The sequence below is a fragment of the Bos mutus genome, chromosome 3 (genome assembly GCF_027580195.1).
Source record: "Bos mutus isolate GX-2022 chromosome 3, NWIPB_WYAK_1.1, whole genome shotgun sequence".
Lineage (NCBI taxonomy): Eukaryota > Metazoa > Chordata > Mammalia > Artiodactyla > Bovidae > Bos > Bos mutus.
This window is the reverse complement of record NC_091619.1, coordinates 28,428,963-28,445,825: the sequence shown is the minus strand read 5'-3', so window position 1 is coordinate 28,445,825 and position 16,863 is coordinate 28,428,963. Positions and strand designations below refer to the sequence as shown.

The 16,863-nt window shown below is 41.6% G+C and overlaps 1 protein-coding gene and 1 long non-coding RNA gene across 5 annotated transcripts in view; one reads left to right on the top strand and one right to left on the bottom strand.

Annotated features, from left to right (window-relative positions):
- Positions 1 to 1,262: 1,262 nt before the first annotated feature.
- LOC138987214 (uncharacterized) lies at positions 1,263 to 7,096 on the bottom strand. Its single transcript, XR_011463639.1, has 3 exons — positions 6,957 to 7,096; positions 6,451 to 6,772; positions 1,263 to 1,474 (listed from the first exon to the last, which is right to left on the bottom strand). It is a non-coding gene; the product is annotated as an uncharacterized lncRNA (long non-coding RNA).
- Positions 7,097 to 7,327: 231 nt separating this feature from the next.
- The window catches only part of MAGI3 (membrane associated guanylate kinase, WW and PDZ domain containing 3), a 262,766-nt gene continuing 253,230 nt past the window's right edge, over positions 7,328 to 16,863 (top strand). For 2 of the 4 annotated variants that reach the window (XM_005887097.3, XM_070367458.1), the window contains exon 1: positions 7,330 to 8,214. In XM_005887097.3, coding sequence (XP_005887159.2) covers positions 7,899 to 8,214 — 316 coding nt within the window. In that variant the 5' untranslated portion in view covers positions 7,330 to 7,898. Of the gene's footprint in view, positions 8,215 to 16,863 lie in introns of all 4 variants that reach the window. The other 2 variants (XM_005887098.2, XM_070367459.1) reach the window with 2 other exon arrangements.

Here is a 16,863-nt window from a genome sequence, read left to right as displayed (position 1 = left end):
AAGACTCAAGGGCCTGAAGTTCTAACTAGTCAAAGAACCTAGATTTTGTATGATGGGAAAGCTCTTTTGAAACCCAACTTTGTGAGCTCCTTTTTAAGCTAAGAAACAAATGTCACTTCTTATAACAACACACCCAATAGATGGAAAAAAAACAATATATGTTGTTTCATAAGCATCATATGCTTTGAGTGGATGCTACCTTCCTAAGATGAAACAAAAACCTTGAAATTAATATTCCACCTCTCTGGATGCTCTTCTCAATAAACATAATAAAAGAACCTGTATAAATTTAAACTTAATTAAGAATTTCTCCCACTTTGTTTTCTAACTTCCTCCTTATCTTACTGTGAAGGGACATTTCAACAAAGCAATTACATTCCACAAAGCTGCTTATTAAATACAATTGTAACATATTTCTTTAACTGTGATCAGTCTAGGAAATTAAAACTATAATTTCTGATTTCCACAGCGCATTCAACACGTTTTCATCTTCATTGTTTCTACGCTGCATGCCACGGTCATCTATCATGGGGCATCTATACCCGGTTTCTCTCTGACTTCCCTGCTTCTACTGTCACCTCCGTCCTTCTTTCTGTAGCAATCAGAGCCATCAGTCTACTTCTTTCCTTAACACTCATTGTGCTCTGAATAAAATTTAAAGTCCTTGCCTTGGCTGAAAGGCCGTATGTGATCTTGCCTCTAGCATTCCTCTCTGAATTCTTTTCCTACCACTCTCTCCTGGGTAACCAGGCTCCAGCCACCTTAGCACTCCTCTGTTCTTCAATTTCAGACCCAAGGTCTGAAATTGGCCTGGAATTCTTGGATCTCAGGTCCTCAGTTAATTTCCCCTTGCTTGTCATTCAGGTCTTGGCAAACTGTAGCCTTCTTAGCCAGACGTTCTCTGTGACCTCTGTCTAACGTAGCCTCTGTCCTTTCCTGATCACCCATTACTTATATTTCATCTTTTAGTTATAGTACTATTAATAATGAGAGGCGGGGGTGCCCCAGGAGGCGCTAGTGGTAAAGAATCTGGCTGCCACTGCAGGAAACAAGGAGACACGGTTTGATCCCTGAATTTGCCTGCCACTGCAGGAGACACGGGTTTGATCCCTAAGTCAGGAAGATCCCCTGGAGAAGGGAATGGCAACCCACTCCAGTATTCTTGGGAAATCCCATGGACGGAGCAGCCTGGCGGGCTACAGTCCATGAAGTTGCAAAAAGTCAGACACAACTGATTGACTAAGCACCACCATCACTACTACTACGGGAAACTCTCTTGATCATTTACTTGTTTTGGGTTTGCTGTTGATGGGATTCAGGAAATGATACCCCAAAATATGGCCATTTGGCACACTGAATATTTTAAGCTGAAGGAATCTGAAGAAACTGGCAGAAGTGGAAGTTCTCTCTGTCCTCCAGTCCTTCATCCCCGAAGCCACTTGTGGCCCTCAGGTGAGAGGAATTCTCCCTTTGCCTGCAGGAAAGAAAGAAACATCCTCATATCCAAGATGGACAGATAGTGGGGAAAAATCTGAGCAAACAGGCCTTGCTAAATTCCCTCAGTTTACTACACTTAGCTCATCCTCTTTATCATATCTTTCCATGTCTTTCCACTCTTTGTCAGTAGCATAAAAACACTGAGGGTTACCATTTCTTCTGGTCTTCATTTCTTTATGAAGGCTCTCATGTCACATACAACTTATATTACATAAATTTCTATAATTTCCCCTGTTAATCTGTCTTTGCCAGTCTAATCTTTGGACCCAGCTAGGGATCCCAAGTGGCTTGGGGAAAACTTTTTCCTCCCCTACACTGTCATCTTCCCAACGAAAGAAGGGACCTTGTAGGTCTGTTCACTGCTGTAAACCAGCACCTAAAACCAGAGAAGGAAATGGCAACCCAGTCCAGTATTCTTGCCTGGAGAATCCCATGGACAGAAGAGCCTGGAGGGCTATAGTCCATGGGGTTGCAAAGAGTTGAACACAACTGAAGCGACTTAGCACACAGCACAGCACCTAAAACAATGCCTGCTCATCACAGGTACTTCCTGTTATTTGAACAAGGGAATGCTCCCTAAAGACAAAGCGCTCAACTGGATGGAGGATACACCACTCAATCAAAAAGGGACCATGTTCTCAAGGACCTTGAGGTCTACTGGAAAAGTGAGACAACATGCTATTGGTTTTGGAGAAGGATGAGACGACATCCTGCTGTGGGAAAGCAAAGCTGGTCTTGAGTAGGAGGTTATAGTTAAGCTAAAAGATAAAAGATGGGTATTTTGGTATTTTCGCTTTCATTCAGTGTTCTCTGTCCTACTTCGTCTGGAAAACCTGACATCTGACTGCTTAACTAACCTCTTTGAAAGCATGTTGGCACTGCACTTGGTTCTGAATGCTCCTACTGTTCTGTGAATTTGGGCTTGATGCGTTTGGTCATTTGCAGGCAAGTGCACCTACGGGCAAAAATGCACATTTATGTATAAACAGTGATACAGATTTTGACAATAAATTAGTTTGTCTAACTGAAATAAAATTTTCCATGTAATTGCTTTTATAAGTGAGCATATTTTAGCATTAGCATACAAATGAGCCCACAGGCCTAGGCAAATAAAAATGCTAATAAAATGTAAAGATAAAATAGAATATTAATCCTGAGTTCAGTTAGGTTATTAATGTTAGGCTGCATTACATATATCATTTCCACAATACAGGTAAGCATGAACATTTTCTAAGGCAGTGAAAGATTTTGTGGATCAGAATTTTTAAAATCCAAGATGATTTCATTATCATCTGTGGAAATAAAAGCAGGATAAATGTTCCTGTATTCTGCATAGAAGGCAAATATTTGTTTTTATTTTTTCACTCCATTTCTCCCCCATGCTCTGCCACCTTAATACTTGAGAATGACTTCATCATGAATATGATGATTTGATTTACTGTTACTAGAAATTCAGGTTTCCATGAAAGGAATAGTGAGAATGTAAAAATAAATAAAAAAGTTCTCCCTACACTTGCTTTGCTTTGGCATAGAGCCATGCACTCTCCAGGGGAACTATTCAGGGGAGAGATGCCCCTAGAGTTGTTGGCACACAAACCTCAATATGATGCATCTCTGTACAATGGAGTAAGCAAGCCTGGGTCATTTGAGAGAATTTGGGAATTTATACTTGCCCTTCTGAAGTTTTCCGCTTTAGTGAAAGTATTAGTCAGCGAATACTTAACTTTCATTAGGAACACTCAGTATTATACAACAGAATAAACTTTCCACCTTGTCAGAAAACATGTATGTGAGTGTGTGTAGTATACTATGTGTGTGTGCTCAGTCTTATCTGACTCTTTGCGACCCCATGAACTGTAGCCCTCCAGGCTCCTCTGTCCATAGAATTCTCCAGGCAAGAACACTGGAGTGGGTAGCCATTCCTTTCTCCAGTAGATCTTCCTGACCCAGGGATGGTACCCAGGTCTCCTGCATTGTCGGGCAGATTCTTTACCGTCTGAGCCACTAGGGAAACCCATATGTAATATGTATTAGGAGCAAATCAAGCAATCTCTCCTCTTCAGATTTGCTAAGAGACCCCTTCCCTGCCTAACTATGTTCAGATATTATGCAGCCATGCAGTTTACAAAACACTGGATTCCTCTCTGAGCACTAGAAGGGGAAACTGGATAAAAGTATTTCACTACCCTTTGCCTCTTTGATTCAGGAAAGGGCATCTGGGCAAGTCCAACCAATGAGACAGAGGAAAACCGTTGCTGGGGCCTTTGGGGAAAAGTTTCCTTGATCAGGAAAGGAGACACACTTCCTTCCTGTCATTGGATGTTGTTATTTGGAGCCACTGCAGCCATTGTGGGGCCCAATACATGAGTTCTGCATATTGACACACATCTATGTTTGTTTCCATAGATTAGATGGATAGAGGTAGCCCCAAGAAACCTTGGAGATCATCATATTCAACTATATCATTTGTTTTTGTTAAGCCAGATTCCATATTGTTTCGCTTCTAATATTCCCCAATGGAAATCACAGCTATTAAGCCAACCATTAGGTTTGAGAAATAATGATCAATATGGATATGATCTGATTATTTGGTTAGGTGCCATTTTAGAGAGAGACATTTGCAATGTGACTTCTTTAATTATGCAGTAACTTCCAGACTAGTGTCCTACCAGAATTAATTCACTGGGGTTTGCAGTTTATTTCTAGACTATTTTAAAACTGAACCTAAGCTTTTTAAGAAGGGTGAATCAAATAGAGAGTTATAAATGTGATTTAGCAATGCTTTTGGCCTTGTCATAGATGATATTATTTAGCACAAATTAAAATAACTTGAGTGTTTGTTTATAAGACCATATGTTAAGTGCTTGCTTGACTCAAATAGCTTCATTCAGTTCTGACAACTCAGGTAGGTGAGTATTGTTATTACACCTATTTTGTGGATGAGGAAACCAAAGTTAGACAAAAGTTTACTCAAGATCTCAGACCTAATAAGTAGAAAAGCTGAGATTTCCAGTCTGACTCCAGAACTCAAGTTCCTAATTACTACAGTTTTCTGTTAAGGGTCAATATAACTTATCTGTGGTTGAGGCATGTGGCAGATACTGTTGGGCATGTACTGAACAATCATTCTCCCTTTCTCCTCAAGAAGCAGAACCCCAATTTTGCTCAGAGTGACTCATGATGTCACTGAACCATGGCAATTCCATTTTCTTGTCAGTGACTGGTCTGCAGTGGGCATGTGACCATTTTCAGGCTAATAAGGGAGATTCTATGGCAGGTGTGAGGGCAGTCTGGGAAAGATTTTTCTCCTTCAGAAAAATGGTAGCAGCAGGGCCTTTCCTTCCGTTCCTGCTTGTACAACCTTCCCTTCCTGCTTGACCTCTGAGGATGTGATGTCTGGAGCTATGGCAGCCACATTGCAATCTAGAGGTGAAAAGCCCAGAGATAAAACCCAACATGAATATGATTTTAGAGAGCAGGCACAAAAAGAGCTTGGGTCCTCAATGATGTGATTGTACTGCTGAACTAAGCCCAAGACTACTTTCATTTGAACCTCATGTTAAAGATGTAATAAATAACTCCACGCTTTAAGTCACTGTTAGATACTCCATTCGTTGTGGCTAAAGATATCCTGATAGATACAATCTGGGCAAGAAAAGATGTCTTCCCAGAATTGCTGCAAAAATAAATCAAGTGGAGATTATTAAGACTTCATCCAGGAATCTGTTAGTGTAGGTAGTAGTTCAGACAAAAATACTCCAGCTATGTCTCAGATCTGTGTAAATCTGACCAATCCACATGATCTCTCTGCTGGTTATTTTCCCTTTTTCTCTCTGGATGTGCTGCTTCCTCTTCTCTGTCTGATTGACTGATAGGGACTTTCAAAAGGCTCTCCTGCTCTCTGGCTCCTGGTTGGATCTGTCTATTGGGATGCACAAGCAGGAGGATGGAGGAGAGAGGTGAGTGAGAGAGAAATCCTCTGGCTTTGTCCTTGGGTGATTACTTAGGCTGACTGCCTCTCTGTTTGAAGGTCATAGGCTCCTGTCAGGCTGCCCTTTCTGTGATGAGTTTTGGTTCTGTTCCTTTCCCCTTGCTTTTTACAGATGGAGCAGCTTGTAGCCTCAGGGTTCCATTTTCCCTTGTGGTTTCCCACACCTTGCCCATATCTTTGTAAAGTACCATTTGTTTCCTGCGGAGGCCCTGACTGATATAATGGTGTGAACAAAATTACTGCAGCTGTTGAAGCTTGGGCCAGTCTATCTGAGACGTGGTGAGATTGTGGAGTTATTCATAGTTTAAATAAGGGTTTTCCCCAACCATTAAAGGAAGACAGGAGACTATATAAATGTCTTACTGCAAAAGTGAAAGTATCCTAGCTCAGAAGAAACACTTTCCACCTGAGGACAAGGTGACCTGGAAGAGATGGCATTTGGGCTGAGGATGGATAGGATTGTTTTAAATAAAAAGACAGGGGAGAGTGTGAGCCAAATCAGGGAGAAGAGAAAGCTTAAGAGGTTGTGAAAAATTAGTGCTGGATGGGCCTAACATATCCTTTATTCACTGTAAGTTCTCTCTCTACCTCCTTTACAGGTGAGTGAACTTGAAATTGAGATTTGGTCAAGGTCAGATAGCAAGTAAGTAGCATGCCAGGATGCCAGCCCAGGTTTGCTAGCTGGTTCCTAATCCAATTATAGCCCATCTTCCTCCCCCACCCCCGCCCTGCCCCCATCCCCTCCGCCTCCCCCCCCCCCCCCACGCTTCCCCGCAGCAGTCTTGTCAGTCTCTCCTACCAGACTGTGATCTCCTTGAGAACTGCACTTCCGTTTTCCTCACTCTTGAACCCCAGTATTCTAGCACAGTGTCTGACATAAAGTCGTCCTCCTCTTCATCAGCAATTAAATGGTAAGAAGTACCTACTCCCTGCCAGGCACTATACTGCTATTTTATAGGTACCTCATGTAATCTTTACAACAACTTCCGTTCAGTCGCTCAGTCGTGTCCGACACTTTGCGACCCCATGGACTGCAGCACGCCAGGCTTCCCTGTCCATCACCAACTCCTGGAGCTTGCTCAAACTCATGTACAACAACTTGGGAGGGTATAATTATCTCCACTTATCAGCCGAAGATGCTGTGGCTCAGAGAGGTTGTCCAATTTGAGGTCACACAGCGGTATGCAGGACACTGTTTTACGTTCCATCAACCAGACTCCAGAGTCTCTGCCTCAAAGGATAATAACTTTTGCTGAAGAAATGAACGAACGAGAAACGTTGACTCTGAAGAAATGAACGAACAAGAAACGTTGACTCACTTTAAGTGGTAGGCTGTAACTGTCTACCCCGAGGCTCTGCCACCTCTGTCCTCGGACTTAGCACGACGCCTGCCCTCCAAAGTACCCCAGCTAGTCTCAGTGCCCAGGCTCCGCCCCTACTCCACCCAGCCCGCCAGCCATGCCTCCACCTCGGGGAGTTCGGCAGCTCTTCTATCCGAGTTTTCTCCTTGCTCCGGCCGCCGCACCGAGGGCCTCTCTCGGCCCTGAGTTCTGGAGCCGGTCCCACTCCCCTGCCCCTCCTTCTCGCTCTCCCTGACTCTTCAAACTTTCTTCCACCCTCTTTAAACTTCAGTCATCCTAGTGCCCGCCTCCTTCACTTCCATAAGCCAATCGGTCGTTAGCGTTCTCGTCGGGGATCCGCCCCCTTTCCTCCGAGGGCCAATCTCCAGCTAGAGTGTCGAGTGCTTGGGCTCTTTCCCAAGCGCCTGGCCCGTGACGGCAGCGCGCCGGGCGCCGCGCGGCGGGAGGGGGCGGGGCTCTGGATGAGGGATGGGCGAGGGCGGGGGGAAGGGAAGAGGGAGGAGGAGGAGGTTGCGGCGGGTTTGAAAGCGGCAGTTTCCTGGCAGCTTGGGCAGGCGTTGGTCTCCGCGATCCAGCTCCGCAGCGGCCACGATCGATCCTGCGACGGGTCTACGCGCGCTTCTGCGCGCCCCCGACGGATTTTTCCCGGTTCCGGCTCTCCAGCTTCACCTCCCCGCCCCCCTGCTTCTGCCTTTCCCGCCGCTCCCGCGCGGAGCCTGGGGGCCAGCCGTCGGCTGTGACCCCGCCCGAAACCCCTCTGGAGCCGCCCGGGGACAATCCCCTTTTCCTTTCTTCAGCCTAACCCGGGTGGCCCTCGCGGAACCCGGTCAGACCCGGAGATCGCCGCCGGGAGAGGTGTCCGAGGGGCGTCTCGGGGTTCGGAGCGGCCCGGCCCCCAGCGGGCTGTGGTCGGCGAGGGGGACGCCGGAGCGGCGAGGCCCCCCTCGCCGGGCTGCGCGGGCCGCCCGGGGCCCCCAGGCTGAGAGGGGGCCAGAGCGGCGCCCCCGCCGCCCGCGCGGGGTCTCCCCCATGGTGCAGCGGGGTTCGTGATGTCGAAGACGTTGAAGAAGAAGAAGCACTGGCTCAGCAAGGTGCAGGAGTGCGCGGTGTCCTGGGCCGGGGCCCCGGGCGACTTGGGCGCCGAGATCCGGGGAGGTGCGGAGCGCGGCGAGTTCCCCTACCTGGGGCGGCTCCGCGAGGACACCGGCGGGGGCACCTGCTGCGTCGTCTCGGGCAAGGCGCCCAGCCCCGGGGATGTGCTGCTGGAGGTGAACGGGACGCCTGTCAGCGGGCTCACCAACCGGGACACCCTGGCTGTCATCCGCCACTTCCGCGAGCCCATCCGTCTCAAGACTGTGAAGCCAGGTACGCCGGCCCTGTCTTTCTGTCGCGGAGTGGGGGGAGTCGGGGTGGGCGTCTGAGGAGCGGCAGCCCCACCCCACCGCTTATCATCCAGGGTAATCCTGAACCTCTAGGGTGTGCCGGACTCCCTGTCAATGGGGAGGGGTGGCGGTGCTGATTCCCATTTTGCGGGTAGGAAAACTGAGCTCTGGCTTGGGCGGGCTGCTCTGCTAGCTGTCACAGAATTGCCACCAGAAGCTGGGTTTCCTTAGTTCGTAGCTCCATCTCCCGCCGCAGTTTTTGACTAGAGGAAAACCCAGCGTTTTTCTGTTCTCCTTTGTGGACGAGGTTCTCAGGATTGTAGCATATTCTTTGGAACAGTCTTAATGCATTTTCTTATAGAGGAAAAGATCTTTATTACTAAGGCACTTGGTGCCAGGGTTACCACCTAGTGTACCTGAGAGCTTAGCTGCTTCAGTGTTTCTTGTACACTAGCAACACCTCGGAGCTGACAGCCTAACTCGTCAGCTCAGGTGGTTCAGGTGTCTGTGTACCGATGGTGTACAATATGCGATTGTGGCAGAATGGTGTATTTTTTCAGGGAGCTGTTGAGTAGTCTGGGTTTCGAAGGAAGGTCTAGGTGCCTCCCGGAGTAAAATCTTTTGTAAATCTTTGATTTTACGGAATTTTGTTGAAGGGGTGGGTTGCAAAGGCCCCCTGTTGCCCTGGTATCTTTTATGCTACTAAAATCTGCTGCAAAGCTTGTTACGTTTATGGCATACTTGGCCAGTTTCTAAGCATTGATCAGACTGCGTACAGCGTACAGTGAAATCTGATAGGAGGTAATAGCCCTCATTGTATTTGTTGTCGATAACATCGCTGGTCATTTCAGCATTGGTGGAATGTGGTTTTGTTTCCTGAGATATTTGAAGGGGAAAGAATTATGACTATAACGTTACTAGAAATTAAACTATTTTTTTTTTCTGAGTGTGTTCTACTGAATATACAGTGAATCAAATTATAATGGTCTGCTTAATAATGACTTGGGATGGAAAAAATCAGTCCATCCCTACACTGCAAAATGCTGGAAAATTCTGGAGAAAAATTTAACATGTCTCCCTCACTTTTTTTCTCAGCAGCTCACTTTGGGAATATCTTTTTAGTATTCTTTAGGCTTAATGGAAACTGATGGTTTGTGGTGCAGTATCCATATGTGTATGTATTGTGGATGTATACACACACTCACATGTGGGTGTGTGTATACATGCGGTCTTAATTAAGATTTTCTTCATATGGTCTGTTCCATTACGTTCATTTTAAACTTATGGGTTTATGTGAGATTTTCTTTTTATTGTTAATTAAAAAACTTTGGCAGACTTTAAACATCTTACAGCTTTTTGAGTTAAAAAAAATTCTTAATTCAAACTTCTAGAGCCATTGGTGAAAGGTAGAGGAAAGGCTTTGGAGACAGTAATTCAGCCAGTCAGGCACTCTCTGTAATATGCAAGATACTATATATACAGTATTATTGGTCTAAGTGCCATTTAGTTCATATCCATGAATCGGGGAATATTGAGAACATTTGCATCATTGCTTTGTGTTTTGTTTTGATTAATTAGGGGTATATATAAAAGTGTTACTTATTTTCTGAAATAGTTAAAAAAATGATTGAAGAGGAAGTTGTTATAAACTCAAGTTATTGTGATTCTTTTAGAAGACTGGGAAATTGTGTCTTTCATTGCTATTAGTCTAGTCTAGTCCACATGTTATTAATTTCTCAGCCTTTATATAAAATTTATGAAAATAATTCAAAAGTTTAGAGTGTATTCAGTGATGTTAATTAACTTTAAAAAAAAAAAATCACATACCCCAGAATGTAGTTGACATTTTTGTAGTAATAAAAATTTTCCCTCTTGCGTACTGTCTTAAATGTTTAGCAAAAATAAAGTGTACTGGGTATAACACATTTTGTAATCACTAATGATAAAGTTCCGAACAGTATACTTATTTTTTAGAGATACACTCTACTTCATTAATTTCTAAAGGATACCACTATATGTCATCTGAGATTAATATTCTTCTTTCTAAGCAAGTTGTTGATTTCTTTTAAAAAAGAGTGGGTTTTTAAAATTTCCTTAATAGCCTTTGTTGTTGTTTAGCTGCTAAGTCACGTCCGACTCTTCGCAACCCCATGGATTCTAGCCCATCAGGCTCCTCTGTCCATGGGATTCTCCAGGCAAGAATACTAAGAGTTGGTTGACATTTCCTCCTCCAGGGGATCTTCCTAACCCAGGATCTAACCGAGTCTCCTGTGTCTCCTGCATTGGCATATGGATTTTTTTACCACTGAGCCATCTGGGGAGCCCTAGCCTTATGTTAGGCATTGTATTAAATTGCTTTCTTAAATGGCTTTACATAAACAACATTTACTATAAAATAGCAAGCTTTTTGTAGTTTAAGCACATGACTTTAAATGTTAGATAGAAACTAAGAACTTGAAGAGGTTATTTGTAAAACTTTGAGTGTGATTAAAGCAGCATATATATTATCTCCAGAGGAGACAAAGATCCTATCCCGTTAGGATTAAACTTGAAATATGAAAATACAGAGTAAGGGAATTTTTAAAAAATTTGCTATTCACATTGGGATCTTTTCCCCCTCCTTTTAATCTAAACTTTGTGAGAAATGCATTTTTCAATGTAATAAGGTATTTTAAAATGTATCTTGTCTCTTCTCTTGATTTAACTTTATTAAATCTTATTACATTATTTACTATTAATCTTATTTGTTAACCTGAACTTTATTAAACTGTGTTTCTAACATGCCATTTAGAAACTAGCACAATGCAAGAGTAGATTCAGCCATTTCTGTAAGATGTATTATTAGTAGGGAGTGACCTCATATTGTCTTCTGACAAAGTCCATGGTGGGAGAATGAGCCGGACTGTAGGCTATGACTGACCCAGTGCTGTTTCTTTCTTGATTTCTCCTTTCATCTGGTAGGTGTTAAAGGGAGCTCAGCCAAAGCCGGTACCATCACCCAGATGACTTAACAGTTTTATGGCACTGTCTGTCTTTAGCTTTGTCTTGGGTTTTATATATTTTCTTCTGTTCTAATCTTTAATGGAGATTTGAAAGTAATTCTTTTAAAATATGGCTCCTAATCTGAGAGTTTTGTAAGAGAAATAGGAAATTTCTTACTGAATTTTTACTATTGATGTGGTATTTAGCATTCAGGACTGTCCTGCTCCACCTGATTCTTGGGCCAAATCGACACCTGTTTCTTAACTACGACCTTGTCATTTATTTTTCTGCAAAGAGATAACTTTTCATTTGAATTTGAACTTTGTATTTTCCTGGTAGTAAAGGAAGTTGAACTTTGAACCTCCAGTGAAATTGTTTCATGGTATTGTCCTGTGACCAGGATTAGTTTCTTTGATTTTATTTCAAAGTATATTTTTAAACAACCGCTATTCTGATTAATGATAGAAGTAGTTAATTTTATTCTAAAAAATTTCCATTTCCTAGTCTATTATTGTGCAGAGTTTTATGGTATGTCTGCTTCATATACCTTAGACACATATCCCAGCAGTTGTAAATTATGTGGACTTTATTCTAGAAATTATATATTGACAGATACAATAAGTACATGAAATCCTTGTCTACTGCATTATCATGCACACAGTGCCTTACAGCTACCTTGTCAGTTACTATATCTGGAAATGAAAATCATGAGGAACAGTGTTTTGGTTTGTTTGAAAAGAAGCTAATTTGAAACAGATCTTATTTAATGCTAATCAAATGTAGGTAAAAGTCTTTACCACTGACTCTTTAATACATCCAGTTTATAAGAGAATTTTGTTAAAATGAGCACATTCCTAGAAATACTTTTCTCATCGGTGAAGAAACATTACTAAATGCTTTTAAGTAAGGATGTTTATGTTATGCCAGTAGTGAATAACTCTGCCCCTTTAGTCTCTTTACTTTTGAATCTTTGTTAGTCTTTTTGGCTTAGTGGGTAATTTGGGACATACTGTGAATTTTGTTTAGGTGGTTGTAACATTTAAAGAAGGGAAATGTGAGAGAAACATTGCTAGCCTTGCTAGCCTTTCAAGTTTGCAAAACAAAAAATTTCTTGTTTCTTTTTTTAAAATAATAGAAACAAAAGACTGGGCTGGGCAGCCCCTATTTTAGGGAAAATAGCATCAAATTTTGATAAACTTTAAATTAGAAACTTTCCTGCTTTCTGAAAGTTTGGTAACAATTTTTTGGGTCTCAAGTTGGTTTTAATAACACAAGATTTGGGTTCTGAACTGTATTCATTGGTACCTTCAATTCATATTGGGCTTATACCACAGTGGTAGAACAAACTCTTTAACATTTGGCTTTCACTTTTCACATGGTTTTTACTTTATGCAGTTTAGTGCTAAAACTGATTTTTATGCAAGGGAATTGTGTTTTATGCAACATAACTCTGTTTTTCTTCTGAGATCCTGGGATTCTCTTCATAAAACCTCTTGTAAGAGACAGATTTCAGTGATTTTTTTTTTCCTCCTCCTGGTCTATAATTTATAAATATATGTATGTATACACACACACACACGCATATATACACATATGGTGTGTAGATATATATGATAAAACAAATCTCCATCATGTATGTATACACACACACACACACACACATATATATCTATACACATATGGTATATAGATATATATGGTAAAACAAATCTCCATTCGTTCAAGTATCTGACTTATGAAGTCAGTGCATAATCTTCCTGGGTGAATAGTTTCATATAATGTCTTTACTATATAACCCTAAAGTGCTCTGTAAATTTTGTGGGCACTTAGTGTTTGGGGAGTGCATTATAAGAGAATTTCATTTTTATGACGCACTTCAGTGTTACCTGCCAATTTAAAACTTTGCCAGTTTCAAACTCTACCAATTGCCAAGTCAGTTTCTGGTTGGTTGTGATTTGACAGAGGACAGCTGTTTGGGTATTAAAGACTAGAGCTATGTCTCCTTTAATTAGTTAATTATTTTTGTTTCTCTTCTAAAATTTTTAGATATAATCTTCTGGCAATACTACATTTCGGTAGAGAGAATGAATGCCCTGAATCTAAAACTGTTCCCAAGGGTAAGATTTTCAGTAGCTCAGAGGGTGGTGTTGTGAGAGACTAGGTTGTACGAAAGGAGGCAAGTTGATTGCTCTTCTCCTTGAACAAGTATTATTCAGAATGCTTTCTCCTAAAGTGCTTATTCTTTATAAAGAGAAAAAGGAAGAGTTCTGTTAGTGGCACACATTCAATGCTCCTCAAGCATTTAGTGGTGAACCTACCTTGTGAGCTAGCACTAATGATAGAAAAACATAAAATGTAAAAATGAGTCAAAAGTGGTCTCTGTCTTTAGGAACCTCACAAGTTATTGGCAGCATCCTGATTCATTGGTAAGCAGTACCTGTAGTAAGGATTTTACCTTTTCTACTTTTCTCCCAATACTTAAAACTCTTTAGGTAAGTTTTAGTATGAATTTTGGTGGAAACTGGGGTCATTAATTGGCTATCCAGAATGCTGTTCTAAAAAGTGTGGAGTTGCATCTTAGAAAGAGTGTTTAAGTCATGACAAAAAGAGGGAAATCAAATATAAAGTTATCTTTTGCAAAGTCCTCAAATGTAAATTACCCTTAAAAGACATTGCATTTATATTCTGTTTACAATGCATTTTATACTACAGTTTGTAGTTTATGTTACAGTGTATTTTATACCTTGTGTGTGTATTATACCCATTTTCAGGAGGAGTCTTACATGCCACTTTTCCAGCCGTGCTAGAGTCAGTTCCTTTATTTTGGTTGAATAACAGATGAGGTAGTTTGCTTGTATTAAAGAGGTGTGTTTTACAAAAAAATACCTATCTTTTAATTCAGAAAAATCCTTACCTGGGTGTGCATAGTGAATTATAAAAGTTAAACGTATATATATGAGGTGGAAGGATGGTTTCATTCTTTTTTAATGTCTTATTAGAGTCCTTACCACCAGCTCTTATTTTCTGACTTGGATGGTTGGGGAGGGAGTTAGGAAGAATTTTGAACTCAGCCTGGCTTTGAAAGATGGATATGGTTTGGTTGAGTGGAATTGAGATGGTCTCAGTATCAGGTAAGAAGCAGAAGAGGAGCAAAACACGGGACAACAGTGTTCAGTACAGAAAGGTCTACAGTATAGTCCATATCAGTAGTTTTTGTGTGTGTTGTGTGTAGTTTTTAAAGGAACCTCCATACTGTTCCCCATAGTGGCTATATCAATTTATATTCTCACCAAAGTGCAAGATGCCCACTCCCAGTTTCAGACATCCTGGCATGGCCAGGGGAGCACGGACTACATTTCGAGGACCATAATTTGACTTGTGACATCTCTAAATAACAGAGAAAGGAGAGACTATGCTCATAAATTGTGCATTGTTTTATTAACATGGTAAAGAATCTGCCTGAAGTATGGGAGACCCGGGTTTGATCCCTGTGCCGGGAAGATCCCCTGGAGAAGGAAATGGCTATGCACTCCAGTATTCTTGCCTGGAGAATCCCATGAACAGAGGAGCCTGGTGGGCTACAGTCTATGGGGTCGCAAAGAGTTGGAGGCAACTGAACGACTAACACACACACATACTGGACATATCGTTTGAGAGACTCAGTAAGAATTATAGAGAGTTAAACTTTTCTGTTATAATTTATTTGGGCTTTAGGTTTTTAATATTATGGAATGGGAAATGGAAAGATTTTTCTTCGGAGTTAATAATTAGGATCCATTCTTTTTAGAGTCTTCTCTTCTTGTCTTGGGTATGAAATATGAACAGTAACTGATCTATTTAATTAAAATTTTCTGGCATCTTAGGCCCTTTGCTCTTTTTTTTTTTTTTTTTGCAGAGAATTTTAAACACATAATTATTTTCCTTGCTTCAGGGAAGTTTGTGAGAGGTTACCCTGTATCTCGTTCTGATTGGGAATTACGTGTGACTGTGAAAAATGGGATTTTACTATACATGATGACATTTAACAAGCAGTTTTATGAAATAAAAATACTCTAAAAGGGAGGAAAAATAAGCATTTATTAATAAATGCTCTATTTCTGAACTTAAATAGAACTATGTTAAACTGTCTTAGAGGAAAAAACAAAGAAAATAACTTCTAAAAAATCCTCTGTAATACTGAGAGTATGGAGAAAAGGGAATCCTCTTACACTTTGGTGAGAATGTAAATTGATCTAGCCACTCTGGGGAACAGTATGGAGGCTCCTTAAAAAACTAAAAATAGAACTGCCATATGATCCAGCAACCCCACTCCTGGGCACATACCCAGAGAAAAAAGATACATGCACCCCAGTGTTCATTGCAGCACTGTTTACATTAGCCAGGACATGGAAGCAACCTAAATGTCTATCAGCAGAGGAATGGATAAAGAAGATGTGGTGCATACATGCAGTGGAATATTGCTTAGCCATAAAAGGGAAAGAAATTATGCCCTTTGCAGAGACATGGATGGGCCTAGAGACTATCATACAGAGTGAAGTAAATGAGAAAGAGAAAAACAGATATTGTATATTAATGCATGTATGTGGAATCTAGAAAAATGGTATAGATCTTATTTGCAAAGCAGAAAGAGGCGCAGACATAGAGAACAAATTTATGGATATCATGGAGGGAAGGGAGGTGGTGGGATGGATTGGGAGACTGAGATTGACGCAAATACACTATAGACAACTAAGGAGAACCTCCTGTATAGCACAGGGAACTCTATTCAGTGCACTTTGGTGACCTAAATGGGAAGGAAATCCAAAAAAGAGGGGCTATATATGTATACATCTTGCTGATTCACTTTGCTGTGGAAACAGCAAAAACTAACACACATTGTAAAATAACTATATTCCGATTAAAAAAAAAACCCACTGTAATGAAGTAGTCCTCACATTACTCTTTGGCTATGGTTATCAGTTTGCAACAGATATCTTGTGGTATGTAGCTTAGATTTCCACAGAAAAGGGAAAAAGAAATTCGAATTTACGTCAGTTTCTGTATTAGTAAGGAGTTTGTACTGAGAATCTTGACAGAAACACTACTGAGATTAATTTCGGCTAAGAAGAAATGTCTTGGCTTATGTGCATGAAAACCCAGGCACTGGACAGTAAGAGTTTAACTCACGTTCTCAAGGGCCATTACCTGACTCTCCTCCAGGTTGGCTTCTTTCTGAGCTCGGCTCTGGGTGGGAAAGGTGGCTCTCACTCAACTCCCCAAGTCAAACAGAGCCCTTAACGCTTGTCATCTTTATTTTCTGGACTCCAGTAATAAATCAGATCTCATGCTCAGACTTTGATTGGCCTTGTGTCCATCACAGACTACTTGTGGGGACAGGGCTATGGGGTAACATGATTGGTCAGGCCTGAGTGACATGTCCACTTTTGCAGTTGGGTATAGAAAGCACAGTGTGATTAATAACTAGACAGAACCCCAAGAGATAAGGGAGGGGTCGTTCCTCAAAAAGATGGATGCTATGGGGACAGCACTGCAGGAAATGGCCTCTTTTAAAACATTCAATTTCTCCTATTTTGAAGCCAACAGCAGTACACAGTTGTCATAAAACTCTCATTTTTAAAGACCAGATATTGGCTGTAGACCATAACTGAAG